At 52.0% G+C, this 14,309-nt stretch overlaps 1 protein-coding gene across 1 annotated transcript in view; it reads right to left on the bottom strand.

Moving 5' to 3' along the window:
* Positions 1–14,309, bottom strand: part of Nrg2 (neuregulin 2) — a 198,142-nt gene that overhangs the window by 422 nt on the left and 183,411 nt on the right. The window contains 6 exon segments of the mRNA XM_023703380.1: positions 1–355; positions 2,759–2,986; positions 3,546–3,673; positions 3,994–4,117; positions 6,714–6,816; positions 10,618–10,641. Coding sequence (XP_023559148.1) covers positions 1–355; positions 2,759–2,986; positions 3,546–3,673; positions 3,994–4,117; positions 6,714–6,816; positions 10,618–10,641 — 962 coding nt within the window.

Genomic DNA, 14,309 nt, shown 5'->3' with positions numbered 1-14,309 from the left:
GTACTCGTCGTCCTCGGGGATGCGGAAGGGGCTGGCAGGCAGGCTGCCTAGGCTGCCGCCCAACGCGCAGGCCCCGCGTCGAGGCCCCGGCCCGGGGGCGGCGTAGTAGTAGCTATCGTAACTGCGTTGCATGTCCGCGCCAGGCCCTGGACCCGGCCCGGGGCCCGGGGGTGCCGGGTGCCGCAGGAGCGGCTGCTGCTCTGCCAGGCGGTAGTTGATGGGCGCGGCTGGCGGCAGCGAAACGGCGTGCGCGGAGTTGGGTGACGTGATCTCGAAGGTCGGCACCTGCGTGGCCAGCGAGTAGTGGAAGTCCACAGGCGACAGACGCGCGGGCGTTGTCAGGGCCGACACGTACCTGCGGGAGAAGCAGAGGCGTGGGCCGGGGGTCACAGGTGATAGAGTCAGTGCGGCCCCTGCCCCAAGTAACCTTTTGCAAAGGAGCCTGCCAGTAATTCTCAGTGGCTTCATCTCCTGCCTGTCGCCTTATCATTACACGCTGATAACCATGGTGATATTGGGGTGGTTCTAGAAATGTATTAGAAATGCCTCCACCTGTAGTAGTTCTCTGTGAACAGTCAGTTGCTGGGTGATGCTCAGTCACGGCTTCAGGCTCGGGTATTTTACCTGTGTGGTCTCATTCAGTAATTCTGTAAGACTCTTAGGTTAGGGGCATACCATACACAAATCGAGACGCAGGACACTGCTAGGAAGGGGAGAGCTAGCATTTGAACTGAAGCCAGGCAGGAACCACGACACATACTGTTCAAGTTCAGAATTCACTAGTCCTCACTCAGATACCCCTGTGATCTGGACTCACTGTGCTCCAGATAGTCAGCCTGTGGTCTCATGGCTTCAGTGAGGGGGAGGGAGGCTCACACACTGAGGTATGAGCTCAGGAGCTACCACTCAGCTATGTTGTAGCCCTTTTAAAAATATCTTGAGACAGGGTGTTGCTTAGTTGCACAGGAAGTCTCCTTGTTCAGCCTGTGAAATAGTTGAGGTTACAGTATGCATACCCCTACATTGAAGCTGAAAGCTGCCTCAGAAAGTGACCACTCACGCTCCACGCCAGGTTCTCAATCTTACTGAGGTGTCTTTGCTTGGACCAGTGACCACTGTTTTCTTCAAAAACTTGCCCTTGCCAATGTTTCCCAGTCTGGGTCCTGGGTACCTGGCCCTTTGTCCCTGTGAGCCCATCAGTCTTTTGCCCCACCACTGTCTACTTTAGGATGTGGAGCACCCACTTCCATGCTCCTTTCAGACAGCACAGGCAGGCACCTGCTTGCTCTCTGGAACCAGCACAGGGTCTGTTACAGTCTTTCTGACTCTCCTACTGCAGATCTAATTAGCCACTAATTTGTACTGTTCTCCCTCTTCTGGGGTGCACCCTCCACCCCCTCCTGTGGCACTTGGCCCTTTCTCACTCCAGATCTCTCCTTCATTCTATGCAGTTTCCAGAGTAATCTTTTAAAAATCCCAGCTCTGCTGAGGTGGCTCTTCTGTTGAATCCATCCTGGCTCCACCTCCAAGCGGAAACCCCAGCCTCCCTGTTGGTCCTAACTCCACTGCTCCCTACAGCTTTGCTCGGGGCACCTTGCTCACTGACCATGTTCTTCAGTTACTGTGCAGGAACAGCTCCAGTGGCTCCCTGTGTCTGCAAGGCATTTCTATCCCATCCCTCTACTCACTTTCTTCTCACCTCTACTTCTTACTGGTCCTTAAGGAGCCCTAGATGTGGCTACTACTAGTGACAGTGGCAACAGGTATGAAGCAAAGAGCTCTGTGCATATTATCTTTGAACCATGCACATGAAGTAGATCTCCCTTATCTACAACAGAGGGAAAGGTGCAGAGGATAGTGAAGCTTGAAAGATTGGGCTTGGAAAACCTGGCTGTCTCCTAGAGCAGTTGGACTGGGTTTTTCTGCCTTGGGTGATGTCCAGGGCTTAGTACTTTTTGTAGGCTGCTGTGAGCCTCAGTGGTTTGTGCCTGGGTGGGGGCTCTTCAGGAGCAGAACCATGTGGGCCATCTCTGGTTGCCCAGCCAGGCCTGGCATGGAGTATATGGAGTGAAAAGTAGGAGGCAATCTTCCCCTTTACTACCCTCTCCTCCTGGAGCTTTTCCTACAGAGCTCCTTCTATTCTGCTCCTACAGACCTGACTTGAAGAGGGCCACTTGGGGGCTGAGCAAAGTAGGGGGCTGGGCCACATGACTACTGAAGTCAGGGAAGAAGGGGAATTTCTTGCTTCATCCAGAATCCATTGTTCAGAAACCCAACAATGCCTTGAACACTGGGACCCTGTTGCCAGTGCTGCCAGGGCCAATGAGCAGTGTTGATTTTTGTCTGTCCTGCACTGGTCAGTGTCCTCAAAAGCATCCTCCTTTCCCACCCTCCAGTCTATTTAGCCTTTGTGTCTTTTTGCTTCTGCAGGGACATGGGGCCTCTAGGTGATCTAGAATAGGTAGCCATAGGTGCAAGTTGTCTGGAATAGCCCCTGTTTGTTCCTGATAGTCCAGTGCAGTTATTAATACTCCACTTCTGACAGTTATCTCAGCAGGAGGTTACTCTTCATCAGGGTCTACTGGCCCAACTTGTGGTCAGTCTGTCACTAACACACTGAATGTTCCCCAGCAGACTACTTAACCTGAGACTTTGCCCACCTGAACAGTAGAGACAAGGCTTTTTCAGTATCTCTGAGGTCCTTTGAGAGCCAACCCTCTGGCCAAGGTGGGCCCAGGTACAGGGGATTGGGACTGACCTCTCACTGTGTGGAGAGTCATGCAGGGAGTCCACAGAGTCATGGTAGGGTGGCATGGCAGCCCTGTGCCGCTCCTCCAGGCTGTAGGCTGCCACCCGCCGAGCCCGGGCCTCCACACATGCGGGGCTGTTGCATTTGCTGGTGCCCACTGATGACAGCATGATGCCCGACTGGGAGTCAGAGGTCAGGCTTTCAGATCGTTCCAGGCTCCATGTGTGGCTTTCATGTCTGGGGAGGCCAAATGGGGTGAGGTGAGGGGTCAGGGTGGCCTAATAGGTGTGGTCTATGGTCATCTCCTCCCTCGTTTTTCATCCTATCCTGGGCTCCCTTGGTTCACTGGTATTTCTACTTGGGCTCACAGAATATCATAAATATTGGGAGAAGGAGGGTTGGGGGCCCATGGATGGTGAGCTATAGTGTGTACAGTCCTCTTCCTCCCTTCTCTGCAACCCATACCCCCAGCCTTGCCTCAGAGTCCCTGCCTGTCTTGGACTCTTCCACTGCCATGGTCCTTAGTCCCAACCTCATGAGCCCAGCCCTAGTGGTTCTACGTGTGGAACCCAGACTACACCATGGTGCTCCCCAGGGGAGAAGCACCCAGCCATATTATTTCTGAAGCTGTCTGAGCTTTTATGCTTGTGTGGACAGGCCGCCCTGATTCTGGAGAGAAGGCCCTGGTAGACTCTGCTTTCTGTGGCAAACTCAGGAGAGGAGCGTCAGATAGCTCTGGATGCTAGAATGAAAGGACATGAATCTACATGCTTCTGTGGGCCTTGGCGGTGCCCACCTGTGGCTGGAGGTGGGCGTGGCTGTGGAGCAGTGGTGAGAAGGAGAACAGGAGTGGCTCCCAGAGAAGGTGGTCTCAGTTTCCCTCCGGATGACGTGGTCTGTGGCTGGCACATTCTTGGAGATGTACTGGGACAGACAGACAGTTGGGGTAGGAGTTAGTGATAAGGACCATATTGGCCCTCTTTCCCAGTGAGGATGAGAAAGTGATGCACACTGAGTTCTAGGTTGGGAAGTGATCCACTAGGTGAGAAGTGACTTGCTATTGGGGCGATGAGTACTCTAGTAAATCAGCCCTCCTCAATGGAGGTGAGACCAGACATTCTGGTGTCAGTGCCTAGTAGGGTGTTGCGATGGGCTGGCTGCTGCCCTGGCCCTTCCTTGCAGGGGGCCTGAGAAGACTGGATGTCCAGCAAGGGCTCAGAAGGATGCTTGGGAACACCACTCACATCTGCCATCTGGATCTCCTCAGGGTCCAGTCGGGGGTGGCTGGGCCCGTTGGCCAAGCTGCGGTTCTGGTGGGCTGGGCACATATTCTGCCGGAGGTGGTTATGCATCTGCTTCCGCTGTTTTCTGCACAGGGAAAGGGTGGATGAGCTTGTGCCTTTTCCCATAGTGAACTTTCCTACATCTTCTAGGGAATCTAAATGTCATGGAACCCTGCTGCTTTCTAGCTGTGTGACTCTGGGCAAGTTACAGAAATGCTACATGTTTCATTTTCCCCTTCTATAAAATCAGTTCCAAAGACTAATGACCATTAAAAACTGTTCATGCACTGTGCTGACACCCCTATCTCTCTTCACCTCTCATTCATTCATTTAGCATTTACTGAATTTTAACTGTGTGCCAGACACTGCTTTGTAGCAGAGAGAGACTGGTCCCTGCCTCCTACAGCCAGAAGGCCAGTAGGGAAAGCAGATGATAAACACATGACCAAATAATGAAGTAGATTATTTTCGGTAAAGTTTTATGAAGAAAATAAAATAGGATGCTGTGACTAGGGAGCCAGGGCCTTGGGATTATTTATTTATTTATTTACGGAACCGGGGATTGAACTCAGGCCCTTGTGCTTGCCAGGGAAGTGCTTGTTCTACTGAGCATTCTCCCTGGTGCCTTTATTTATTTATTTATTTATTATTTTATTTTATTTTTATATTTTAGGGAAGGGTCTACAGGGTGTTTAGGGTCTCACTACTAGATTGGACTAATAGTGATCACCTGTTTACAGCCTCCCAAGAGCTGGGATTACAGACGCGCCACCATGCCCAGTCTCACCCAGTCTCAATCGCCATCTCAGCATTCCCCAGGGGTGGGGTCAGCATGGCAGGCCCTGGTATCAAACCCCTGGCTCCGATACCTGCTTGTAGGTGTTTGTAATCTGCTGAGCTATTTGACTGGCCCTTTTGGGATTACTTTATATTTGCATATTTTATTTTATTTTAGAGACAGGGTGTCACTTTACAGTTCAAGCTGGCCTTCAACTCACTTTGTAACCCATGCTGGCCTGGAACTTTAAGCAATCTTCCTGCCTTAGCCTCCTGAGTGTTCGAATAACAGGCATGTGCCACCAATGCCTGGCTTATTGGCATATTTTAAATTTGTTTTATAATAAACAATTCTAATCATGTGACTTCTCTGTTTAAAACCCTTCCCTGGCCCTCATGTCCCATTTCCCCTCCCAGCCCTCCCAACAGAGTCTCTCTCTTTTTTTTTTTGCAGTGCTGGGTATTGAACTCAGGACCTCGCTCAACAGTGTCTCTTGCTGCACTCTCCACTCTAGCTTGCTGCAGCCTTGGACATCCTGTTTCTGACCCTCTGCCCTCTCTGGCTTTAGGAACTGTGCACCTGCTAGTCCTTCACTTGCATTTCCATCTCTGCTGCTTCACCCGAGAACTCCTGCTCACCGCCCAGGCCCCGGCCTAGATGCTGCCTCCACAGCAAAGCACCTTCCCTCTAGCTGAGTCTCCAAACATGTCTGGTGACACTGGACTGTTTGCTTAGGATGTTGGCTGTGTCTCTTTGAGGTGCCTGGGGCAGGGCCTGGTGTCTAGCAGGAATTGAAATCATGTGGGCTGAATGAGTAAATGCAGTGGTGATCAAAATACAATAAATACAGAGGGGCTTGCTTTCTTTACACTTCTTGTACTCAGCTTTTTCTTGTGGATCCAGTCCTCTCCTCTGAGTTCCCTGAGCCCCAACACTCTCCTTACTCCCCACCAGTCTTTCTGGTCCTAGACTGATCTGCAGTGAGGCCAGTACGTCTTAGACTGTGCTGAGGCTGGATCCAGAGGTTCAGTCTCCAAAGGGATAGCTGTACCTAGACCTTAGGTCTTCAGATAGGAACACGTACGATAAGCATATTGTTCTGTACCATATCACTCTACAACTTCCTTGGCTCCGTACTTCCTGCAAACTCCCTAGCTTGACCCCAAGGCCCTATGGCTTCTGGGTCCCAGCTATCTTTTTAGCCTATTGCCCCTCTTCTTTGACTTTGCCCTTTGCCCCAACTAGTCTGGGCTGGTCTGACTGCAGGCTGTGGCTGCGCCCATCGGCTCTTGCCTTTCAGCTCAAGCTGTTCCACCTGACTTCCCCAAAGTTCCACTGCCCCCGCAGTCCCCCAAGTGGTGGCCCAGCCCTGTCTTCCTGTACTCTTGTTTCAACTGCTCCCAGGGTGGGGCCAGGCAGGGCCTCTGAGGCACCTGCCTTTTCCAGAAGACAGCTTTTTGGTGCTTTCCCCTCTGCCTTCCTCCTCCTGGAGACAGTGTATACTCTAGGAGTCTGTGGGATCAGCTCAAGCCCTTGGTGTCCTGTGAGGTGCATACCAGGCTTATTCCCATGAAGGCCCAGAGAGTTTTCTCCTTTTGCTTATGTTCACATGAGGAATGGCAAAAACTGGGTTTAAACCCAAACCCACCTTCTTCCAAAGTTTGTGCCCATGACCCCTTGGTCCAGTCTTCTGGGATTGTCTTCCCCCTTGTCTGGCCCTGCCTCCTGGCCAATCTCGTATGCCCACAGCTGCAGAGGCCCCTTTCGTCTTGGGACATGAGGCTGTGGGGGCTGAGGTTAGGTGCAGTGGGGTCATGTAGGAGTGTGTCCCTCACAAATCATCTTGGAGGTGGGAGGTCATCCCTGGCTTGTTCTGTCTCTGGCCTGAGCACTTGATACTTACTTGGTCTTGCAGTAGGCGACCACACAGACAATGCCCACAACCAGTAGAGCCACACAGATGCCAGTGATGGTCAGGACTCTCTTCTGGTACAGCTCCTCGGCTTCTGCAGGGGCAGAGTGGACATGAGGGGTATGACAGGAGAAAGAGCCCATGGGTGTGGGTGCACACACCCCTGTCCCAAGTCTAGGCTCCTTCAGCCCAGGTCCTACCTACTGTGTCCACCCTGTCATTCCTGCCTGCCCCTTTGCCTCCCTCAGCTCCCACTCACCCTTAGATCTGGCCCTACCCTCCCAGATCCCAAGGCAGCCCTGAGCACATGAGTGAAAATGCAGGGAATAGAAGGGGATGGAGGGAGGTGAAGAGCCCAAGGCCACCAAGCAGGGATGGGCACCCCAGCTTGGCCAGCCTCCTTCCCTGCTCCATGGTGGTCTGGCAGCTGCAAAGAAACCTGGTGGCTGGAGAGTTGTTCCTCATAGTAGTGAACAGAGACCCTGGGCAAAAGGCTGGCTTAGCCACCTTCCTTCCCTAAGATGGCTTGGTGCACATCAGCTCCAGAGGACAGATTTGGGAGGGATGCCAGGGCCAGGAGCAGGTATAAGGAGACAAAGCCTAGGGAGGAGGTGGGAGAAAGACTGGCCAGGTTTTGGCTCAGCCCACTGCACCCTCCTCTCTTTCCCTGCTAGTAAGATGTCCAGCATAGCAGCCTGGTGCCTAGAGCTGCCCTTGTGGGCAAAGAAAAGCCCCTGCCCTTGTTGGGGAGATGAGTGAGTCTGGATGTGAAGCCTTCAGGAAGCCTCAACTCTCCTCTCTACCTTCTACTTTTGGTGGGGCCACCCGCCCTTCTAAAACAGAGATAGCTGGGAGGAAAGAAAGGAGAAGGTGAAAGCATTGGCTATGATCAAGGCCCCAGCACAGACAGCCCACTTTGCCCCACCTTGGGGCTGGCCCTTCCACCTCCCAGCTCAGGGGTATGCTGAAGTGGAGCCCTCATGCCTTGGTGGAGCTAAGGCTTACAGCTTCTCCCCTCCGCAGGCACATAGACCAGTGACCCCAGGGCTGTGCACACAGCCTCTGGCCATGTGCACGTCACTGACTGCCTGCCGGACACAGATGGTCCCTGAAGCCAGACATTCACACACATACATTCACACACAGTAACTGTGCACACATGCTCAGGAGGTTAAAGCCCTGTCAGGTGGCATCACCTAGACTTCCACCCCACATCCCCATGGGGGTTCTGTCTCTTCAGTACTGCCTTAGGCCTCCTCTCCCCTTCTCAGTCCTTTCTAGTCCTTGGAGACCACGCTGGCCACGGTCAATGACAGCCTCCATGTTGCCAGGCCTTGTGGTCATCTGACTCTCTTCTGGTGCCCACTGACCATGGCCTTTGTGTGGTCACTCTCCTGGGCTTCCTCCTTGGAGCCTACTCTCTCTAGCTTAGTGGCTGCTTCCTTCTCTTCTGCTTGGAATGGAAGGCAGGAAGCCCCAGGGTTCTCGGGTGTCTTTCTTTTCTCCACCTGCCCTGTCTCCCTTAGTGATCGCATCCAAACTTCAAATCCCAGCAGTAGGCACTCATGATACTTCTGTCTCCTGGCCTGGATTCTCCCTGAGCATTAGTCAGGGATCCAAGGGCTTCGGGGCTTCCCACCTCTTCCCACACCTGCTCCCCTACTCAGCCCCTCATTAGCGCAGCACCTGTGGCTCAGGTTCCAACAAGGACTCATTCTTAGTTGATCCCTTTCTCCCCATCCTCTTGATCCATCTGCAGGTCCTCTCATCTTCACCTTTCAAGTAGGTCTGGGATCTGACCATGGTGACTGTTTGAGGGAGCTAGGAATCAAACTCTGTGCCTTTGCTCTAAGATATACCCCCAGCTTGATTTAATTTTTGTTTTGAGACAGGGTCTTTTTGAATTTCCTGGGCTGGGTTCAAATTTATGATTCTTGAGCCTCAGACTCCCAGAGTGCTGGGATTATGGGTGTGTGCCACCATGTCTGACTCATGATGGCCATTTCTACTGTTTCTAGTTAGTCCAGGATGACACCCATTTCACCTGGAAATGGTCACTTTCTGATAGGACATTCATTCCTCCTCACCCCACTTCTATCTCTGGCTGTTGTTCCCCAAAGCTACATTTATTGACAACCATAAAGCAATTCATTTTAGAAACTGCTTAGAAACTTACAATGGCTTTCCCCTGGACTTTGAAAAATCCAAGGCCTTTTCATGTTCTCCAGGGCCCCTGCTTATGTGGTCCTGGCCTTCCTCCTGGATCTCATCTGTGGTCCTTTCCCTCATGTCTGTGGGACTCAGGAGCCACTGGCAGTCTGAATCCATTGAACATGACACCAACTACTTGCTCTCTCCACTGTGTGTCCTCTGCCTTCATCCCTGCCTCTAGTTGCTTTTAGAGCTACCAAAGCCTTCCTTGACCACAGTAGCTATGCTCTGCAGCCAGGGAGTAGCTCATGGCCTCAGTTTGTTTCCTGTATAGCACTTACTACCATAGATGCTTTTCCTATTTGTTCCTGTCTCAAGAACACAGGAGGGCAGTGATGCCATGTGACTGGTAGGTTCTGGTGTACAGTGGATGTCTGTTGCATAAGGGCATAGGTACGCAACCCTCCCCCACACAGTCCTTTTCAGATACAGACATACATTTGCATATACCTGCCCTCACTCTGCACTCTGGCAGCTCTAACTATGAGCACTCAACACTTAGCCCAGTAACATCCTAACCTTCCACTTGCCCCATTCCCTAGCATTCTTCTAGGGTGCAAGGTGGACGCATTTTCCATGTGCCAACACACACACACACACACACACACACACACACACACACACGTGCGCGCGCTCACACATCAGATTCAAGCCTCTGTTCCCTGCAGTCATGGAGCCCACCCAGACTCCACCTCACCCTCTCCATGCCACTGCAGTTGGCGCACAGACACTAACGTGCAGAGTTTAAGCCCTGCTTTCCACAGAGAACACCTGGGCCTCCCCAAACCCACTGTGAGAACAGCCTTGGTATTTGTCTAGGCTCTGCCCCAAACTGAGGCCTTGCCCTACAGAAGTCCCACCTGAGTCCTGCTTATCTCCTGATGTGACATCTCCAGACACTTGAGGCCATGGAAAAACCTCCCTGGAAATAGAGGTAACAGCCCAATACCTGGAAACACTGATCCTCAGTCCTAGGGAGTCCTCCAGGGGCTGCCACATGGTATAGTATTTGGGGTGCCAAGGGGTACTTGTAAGATTCTGAGCTGGGAGGCAAGAGGCAGGCACCAGAGGCCAGCCCCACCCAGACCCTTGCTGGTCTTGCTCATGGATGCACACACATGTCATCTTGGGGACAGACCATGGAAGGAGTGACAGTATCAGGCAGATAGCAAAGATGGGAGACAGATATGGGGCAGGGGCAGACATAGTCAAAGGGGAGTTATTAGCTACCAGCTTGATGCAGATGAAAAGTGATGGAAATGGAACTGGGAAAAGGAAACAGCAAGAAAGTAGGATGGGAAAGGATGCTCTCTGCACAACTCCCCAAACCAGGCTCCTGTGGCTTCCCAATACTGGCCCTCTAAGGGGCTATGTTGACAGAGCCCTGATTTTCCTCTGGAGGTCACTGAGTGCAAAATTTGGGGACTCCCCTCCCACAGGGTTTCTTCTGTTTAGGGGGCTGCTACTGTGCATTGACATGGTATTCTGGTGTTTGTCAGCTCTAGTATGCCCCTGAATCAACATAGTTTGTGCTATGACATCTTGATTGGGTGAGGGGAGATTTTTGGAATCATCCCCTTTCAATTTTGGTAAAGGAAACCAAATATTCAGCACCCAAGGGGTCAGAGGCTGAGGGAAGAGGGGCTGTGCAGATGGCACAGAATGATACACAGAGATTTCATACCCTTTAATTCAAATCCAAGGTGCTCTGGCAGTGCAGAAGAGAGGAGGGGGGGATGAAGTGGAGGGAGAGAGACAAAGAGAAATGGGAGGGGGACAGGGGAGAGAAAGAGAGAGAAACATTGGTCAGGACTCTTCAGACACCAGCAGCCAGCCTGTGAGGTGAAAGCAGGTTAGTAGTGTCCCCTCCCAGCCTCCTGAGCTACTTCCCTGGTGCCCATCCCCCAGGGCTCCAAGAGGGATAGAGAAAGGCAGTGTTAAAACTGGCAGGCAGGGCAGGCTTTTTAGAGATGAGTAATGGGTTAGTACTTGAGGGTGGACAGGGAGGCATGGATGCAAGAGTCAGTTGGCAAATGTTCCCTGGAGGAAAGGGCTCCTGGGTTGGAGGTGAGAAGTGCTATCTCCACTCCTAGCTCCAGCACCAGTCCTTTAGCACCCTTAAGCCCCTCCAGAAACAGCCTACCTGGCTCACTTACGGAATTTTTTCTGTTCAGAAAGAGGGAATGAGCTCCCTATACTGGACAGGTGTCCATGCCCTGCCCCAAGCCTAGCTGGCCTGCCCATCTCCTAGGATCCTGGGAGACTGGGGGAGCAGGACCCTGGAGGGGAGAGACTCCAGGCTGCAGGTTACTACCCCCTCAACCCTACAGTGGCTGGCCTAAGGCCCCCAAGCTTGTGCTCGAGACTTAGAAGGCCATAATGCAACTTGAAGAATGAGAAGAGTGCAGGCTCACCTCTGAACTCCTCACACAGCTGACAAATTCATTACTGAATGTGAACTGTGAGGTTTTAGGGCTCTGCGAAGTAGACCCCACACCACTGAGAGGTTAAAGGCCCTGGCCCAGGGATCAGCTTTGCCACTGGAAGTGCTGTGTGGTCTCTGAGTCTTATTAACTATGAAGTGATAATCAGTCTTGAGCATGGGATCTTGGGAAGTTTGCAAACCAGGCAGCCATCCAGACAAATGACACCAGGCTTGGGAGCCCAGAAATCTCCGTGGTATTATTAAAAAGTTCACCTCCCATTCTAAGGTGCAGCTGGCACTGGCCTACAGGTCTGAGTCTCCATTCCATTCCTAATGTGCTCAGTGGATGTGGTCAAGCCATAGTTTCTTTTTCCTCTTCTACTGAAAGTGCCCCTACACTGTGAGAGCAGATGTGGGCAGGCCTGAGGGCAGGAGGCTCAGCACATCATGCAGGGCACACTCTGCTGGTCTGGGTTTGCTTCCTCTCTGCCTTCACAGAAGCAGAGTCGGTTTGGCAAGAGCTAGGGTGGGCATGATGTGTGTGGTATTCTCATCTGCTGCCAAAGAAGGGGAGCCCAGGCAACCAGCAGAATGTCCTGAGCATTATCCACCCCTGGACCTCTCTTTCTTTCTCTGCTTCCTAAAAGGGATTCTAAAGAATTCTACACTTGGCAAAGTGCAGAAGAGAAGAATGGCTCTGAGCAAGGGACCAAGGTGCTCCTGACTCTAAGAGCCTTGAGGGCATGTCCCCTGGCCTCCTGGTTCTGTGCAGAGACTACCCCAAGGAAGCACTGATATTGATCATGGCCCTCCAAACTAGAGCTCTCTGTCTTCTCCTTTGCCTTCTTTGAAGCTTTGTTTGGAAGTCTGAGACAGTTATCCCAAGTACAGTCTGTTCACTCTTCCTGGTGTGGCTAGCCAGGCCCAAGAGATGCACAACTTGACAAACTGAAAACGTCTCAGGGCAGTGCATGTAGTAGTTCATCCTGGAGCCCAGGGGACCCTCCAAGGAGCTCGAGGACACTCACATTGTTTGAAGAGCCATCCATACCCCCTGAGAGAGAACAGCCCAGCATGACCTCAGCACCCAGGATACTAAGAGCTGGCCTGCACCCCACTTTTAGCCAAGGCTGTTATATTGTATGAGGCCTAGTGGTGTCAGCCCACTCAAGTGTTGTGTGTGTGAAGCAGTGTGGATATGTGTGCATGTGTCTGCACTGGTGCACACAGTTGGGAGGCATGCTGATTGTGCGTGTGTGTGAAGATGTGCATACGATTCACATGGGGGTATGCAGATTGAGTGGGGCTGTCAATGTAATCAGGAGGCAGAGAGAGAGAGAGAGAGAGAGAGAGAGAGAGAGAGAGAGAGAGAGAGAGAGAGAAAGAGAGAGGAGAGACTGCAGGCCAGGTTTCTAGTTTCTTAGGGCTAAGCTATGGCTATTCTGCCCTTTTAGTCATGGGGCACACCAGCTGGCTGCTCCTTGGAACAATGACCACTTAGAGAAAAAAGCAAGGCTCCCAAAACCATTTGAGGGTTTTCTTCTATTTCTCATCTGCGAACCTGTCATAGTAGCAGTAGCAGCTTCCAGGGCTCCGGGTGGTGTGCTCTTTGAGTCAAAGGCTAGTACTGTTTCGGGGGCACCAGTGGTGGCTGGCATGATTAGTAAGGTCTCTGAAGGCCTGGCCAGTCACCAGGTAGGCCTCCTTTCCTTGGAAGCATGGGCTAGGATTCTGAGAGCCTCAGGGCTGTGTCTGCCCCAGTAAACAAAGCAGTCTCCTACTCATGTACACTGTCTGTCACTCAGCCAGGATGCCTTCGCACAACTAAGTTATGGGAAGGTTCTATTGGCCAAAAATTTGCATAATGACCAGTAATCATGGCAACCTGAAGCTAGACTCTAAGCAGGCCCTGGCTTCCTAGGTGGTATGTACATTCTTCATCCTGGACACATCCCACGACTCATAGGCGTAAGGCGTCTGGATAAGAAGGTAGTGATATGTGTACTGATGTGAGCATGTTCCTGTGTTTGCACATGTGTGTGTGCTTATGTTTGTGCATGTGTACAAGTGTGTCAGCGCACTCATGTGTTGTATGTGTGAGGCTGTGTGGACATATGTGCATGGGTCTGCACTGGTGCAAACAGGTAAGAGGCATGCTGATGTGTTTGTGCATGCGTGTACAGATGTGCATACAATTCACATGGGGGTATGTGGATCGAGTGGGGCTGTGTCAGTGGAGAAGCCCCAAAGTCTACTGTGATCCCAGGCTCCAGTTCCTTGCTTTTTGCAAAAAGCCTAGTGTTGAGGTGTTTTGGGTGGGCTGCTAAGGTCGCACACTTTGCTGGTACTGCTGGGAAGCAGGCTTGAGGGGGCTGATGCTCCCCCAGCTCTCCCCAGAGTCAGCTGTAGCTTGCACAGGTGTTCAGTTGCACGCTAGTGACAATGGTAGGTGCTCTGCTAGAACTTCACATGCCTCACCTCATTTTATACTTTTAGCAACCTTATAGGCACAACAGTAATCCCCATTTTATAGATGAGAAAACAAATCCAGAGGGATTAAAGAAAGCTCTAGAAAGAGTAAGCTAAGCAATTGACAGCTTTTCTCCTGATCTCTTGGAGCCAGAAGTTGGCCACTTCAGTGAGCACAGTACATTGTCTGTGCAGTCACTATCTGCTAGAGTAGCATATGAAGGGCTCTCTGGGAAAGTGCTTCAAGAGCACGAGTCCTTTACAGGAGGGTAACTGCAGCCACACTGGTGACCACATGAGACAGCCAGGGACTGGGCTGAGGGCTGCATCTGCACTCTTTTATGGGCTTTTGGGTTGACCCTCCCAGCAGAGCTGAACTGAAAGCTGAAATAGCCCAGCTGGCAGAGAGGCTTTGGATAGCAGCCCAATTGCTGGAGGTTCTGCTGCTGTGATTCAGGACAGGCTGGGACTGCCTGTCCAGA

The sequence above is a fragment of the Octodon degus genome, unplaced genomic scaffold, assembly GCF_000260255.1.
Source record: "Octodon degus isolate 3935 unplaced genomic scaffold, OctDeg1.0 scaffold00169, whole genome shotgun sequence".
Taxonomy (NCBI): Eukaryota; Metazoa; Chordata; class Mammalia; order Rodentia; family Octodontidae; genus Octodon; species Octodon degus.
Note: the sequence above shows the minus strand (reverse complement) of the source record. Positions and strands in the feature narration are given on the sequence as shown.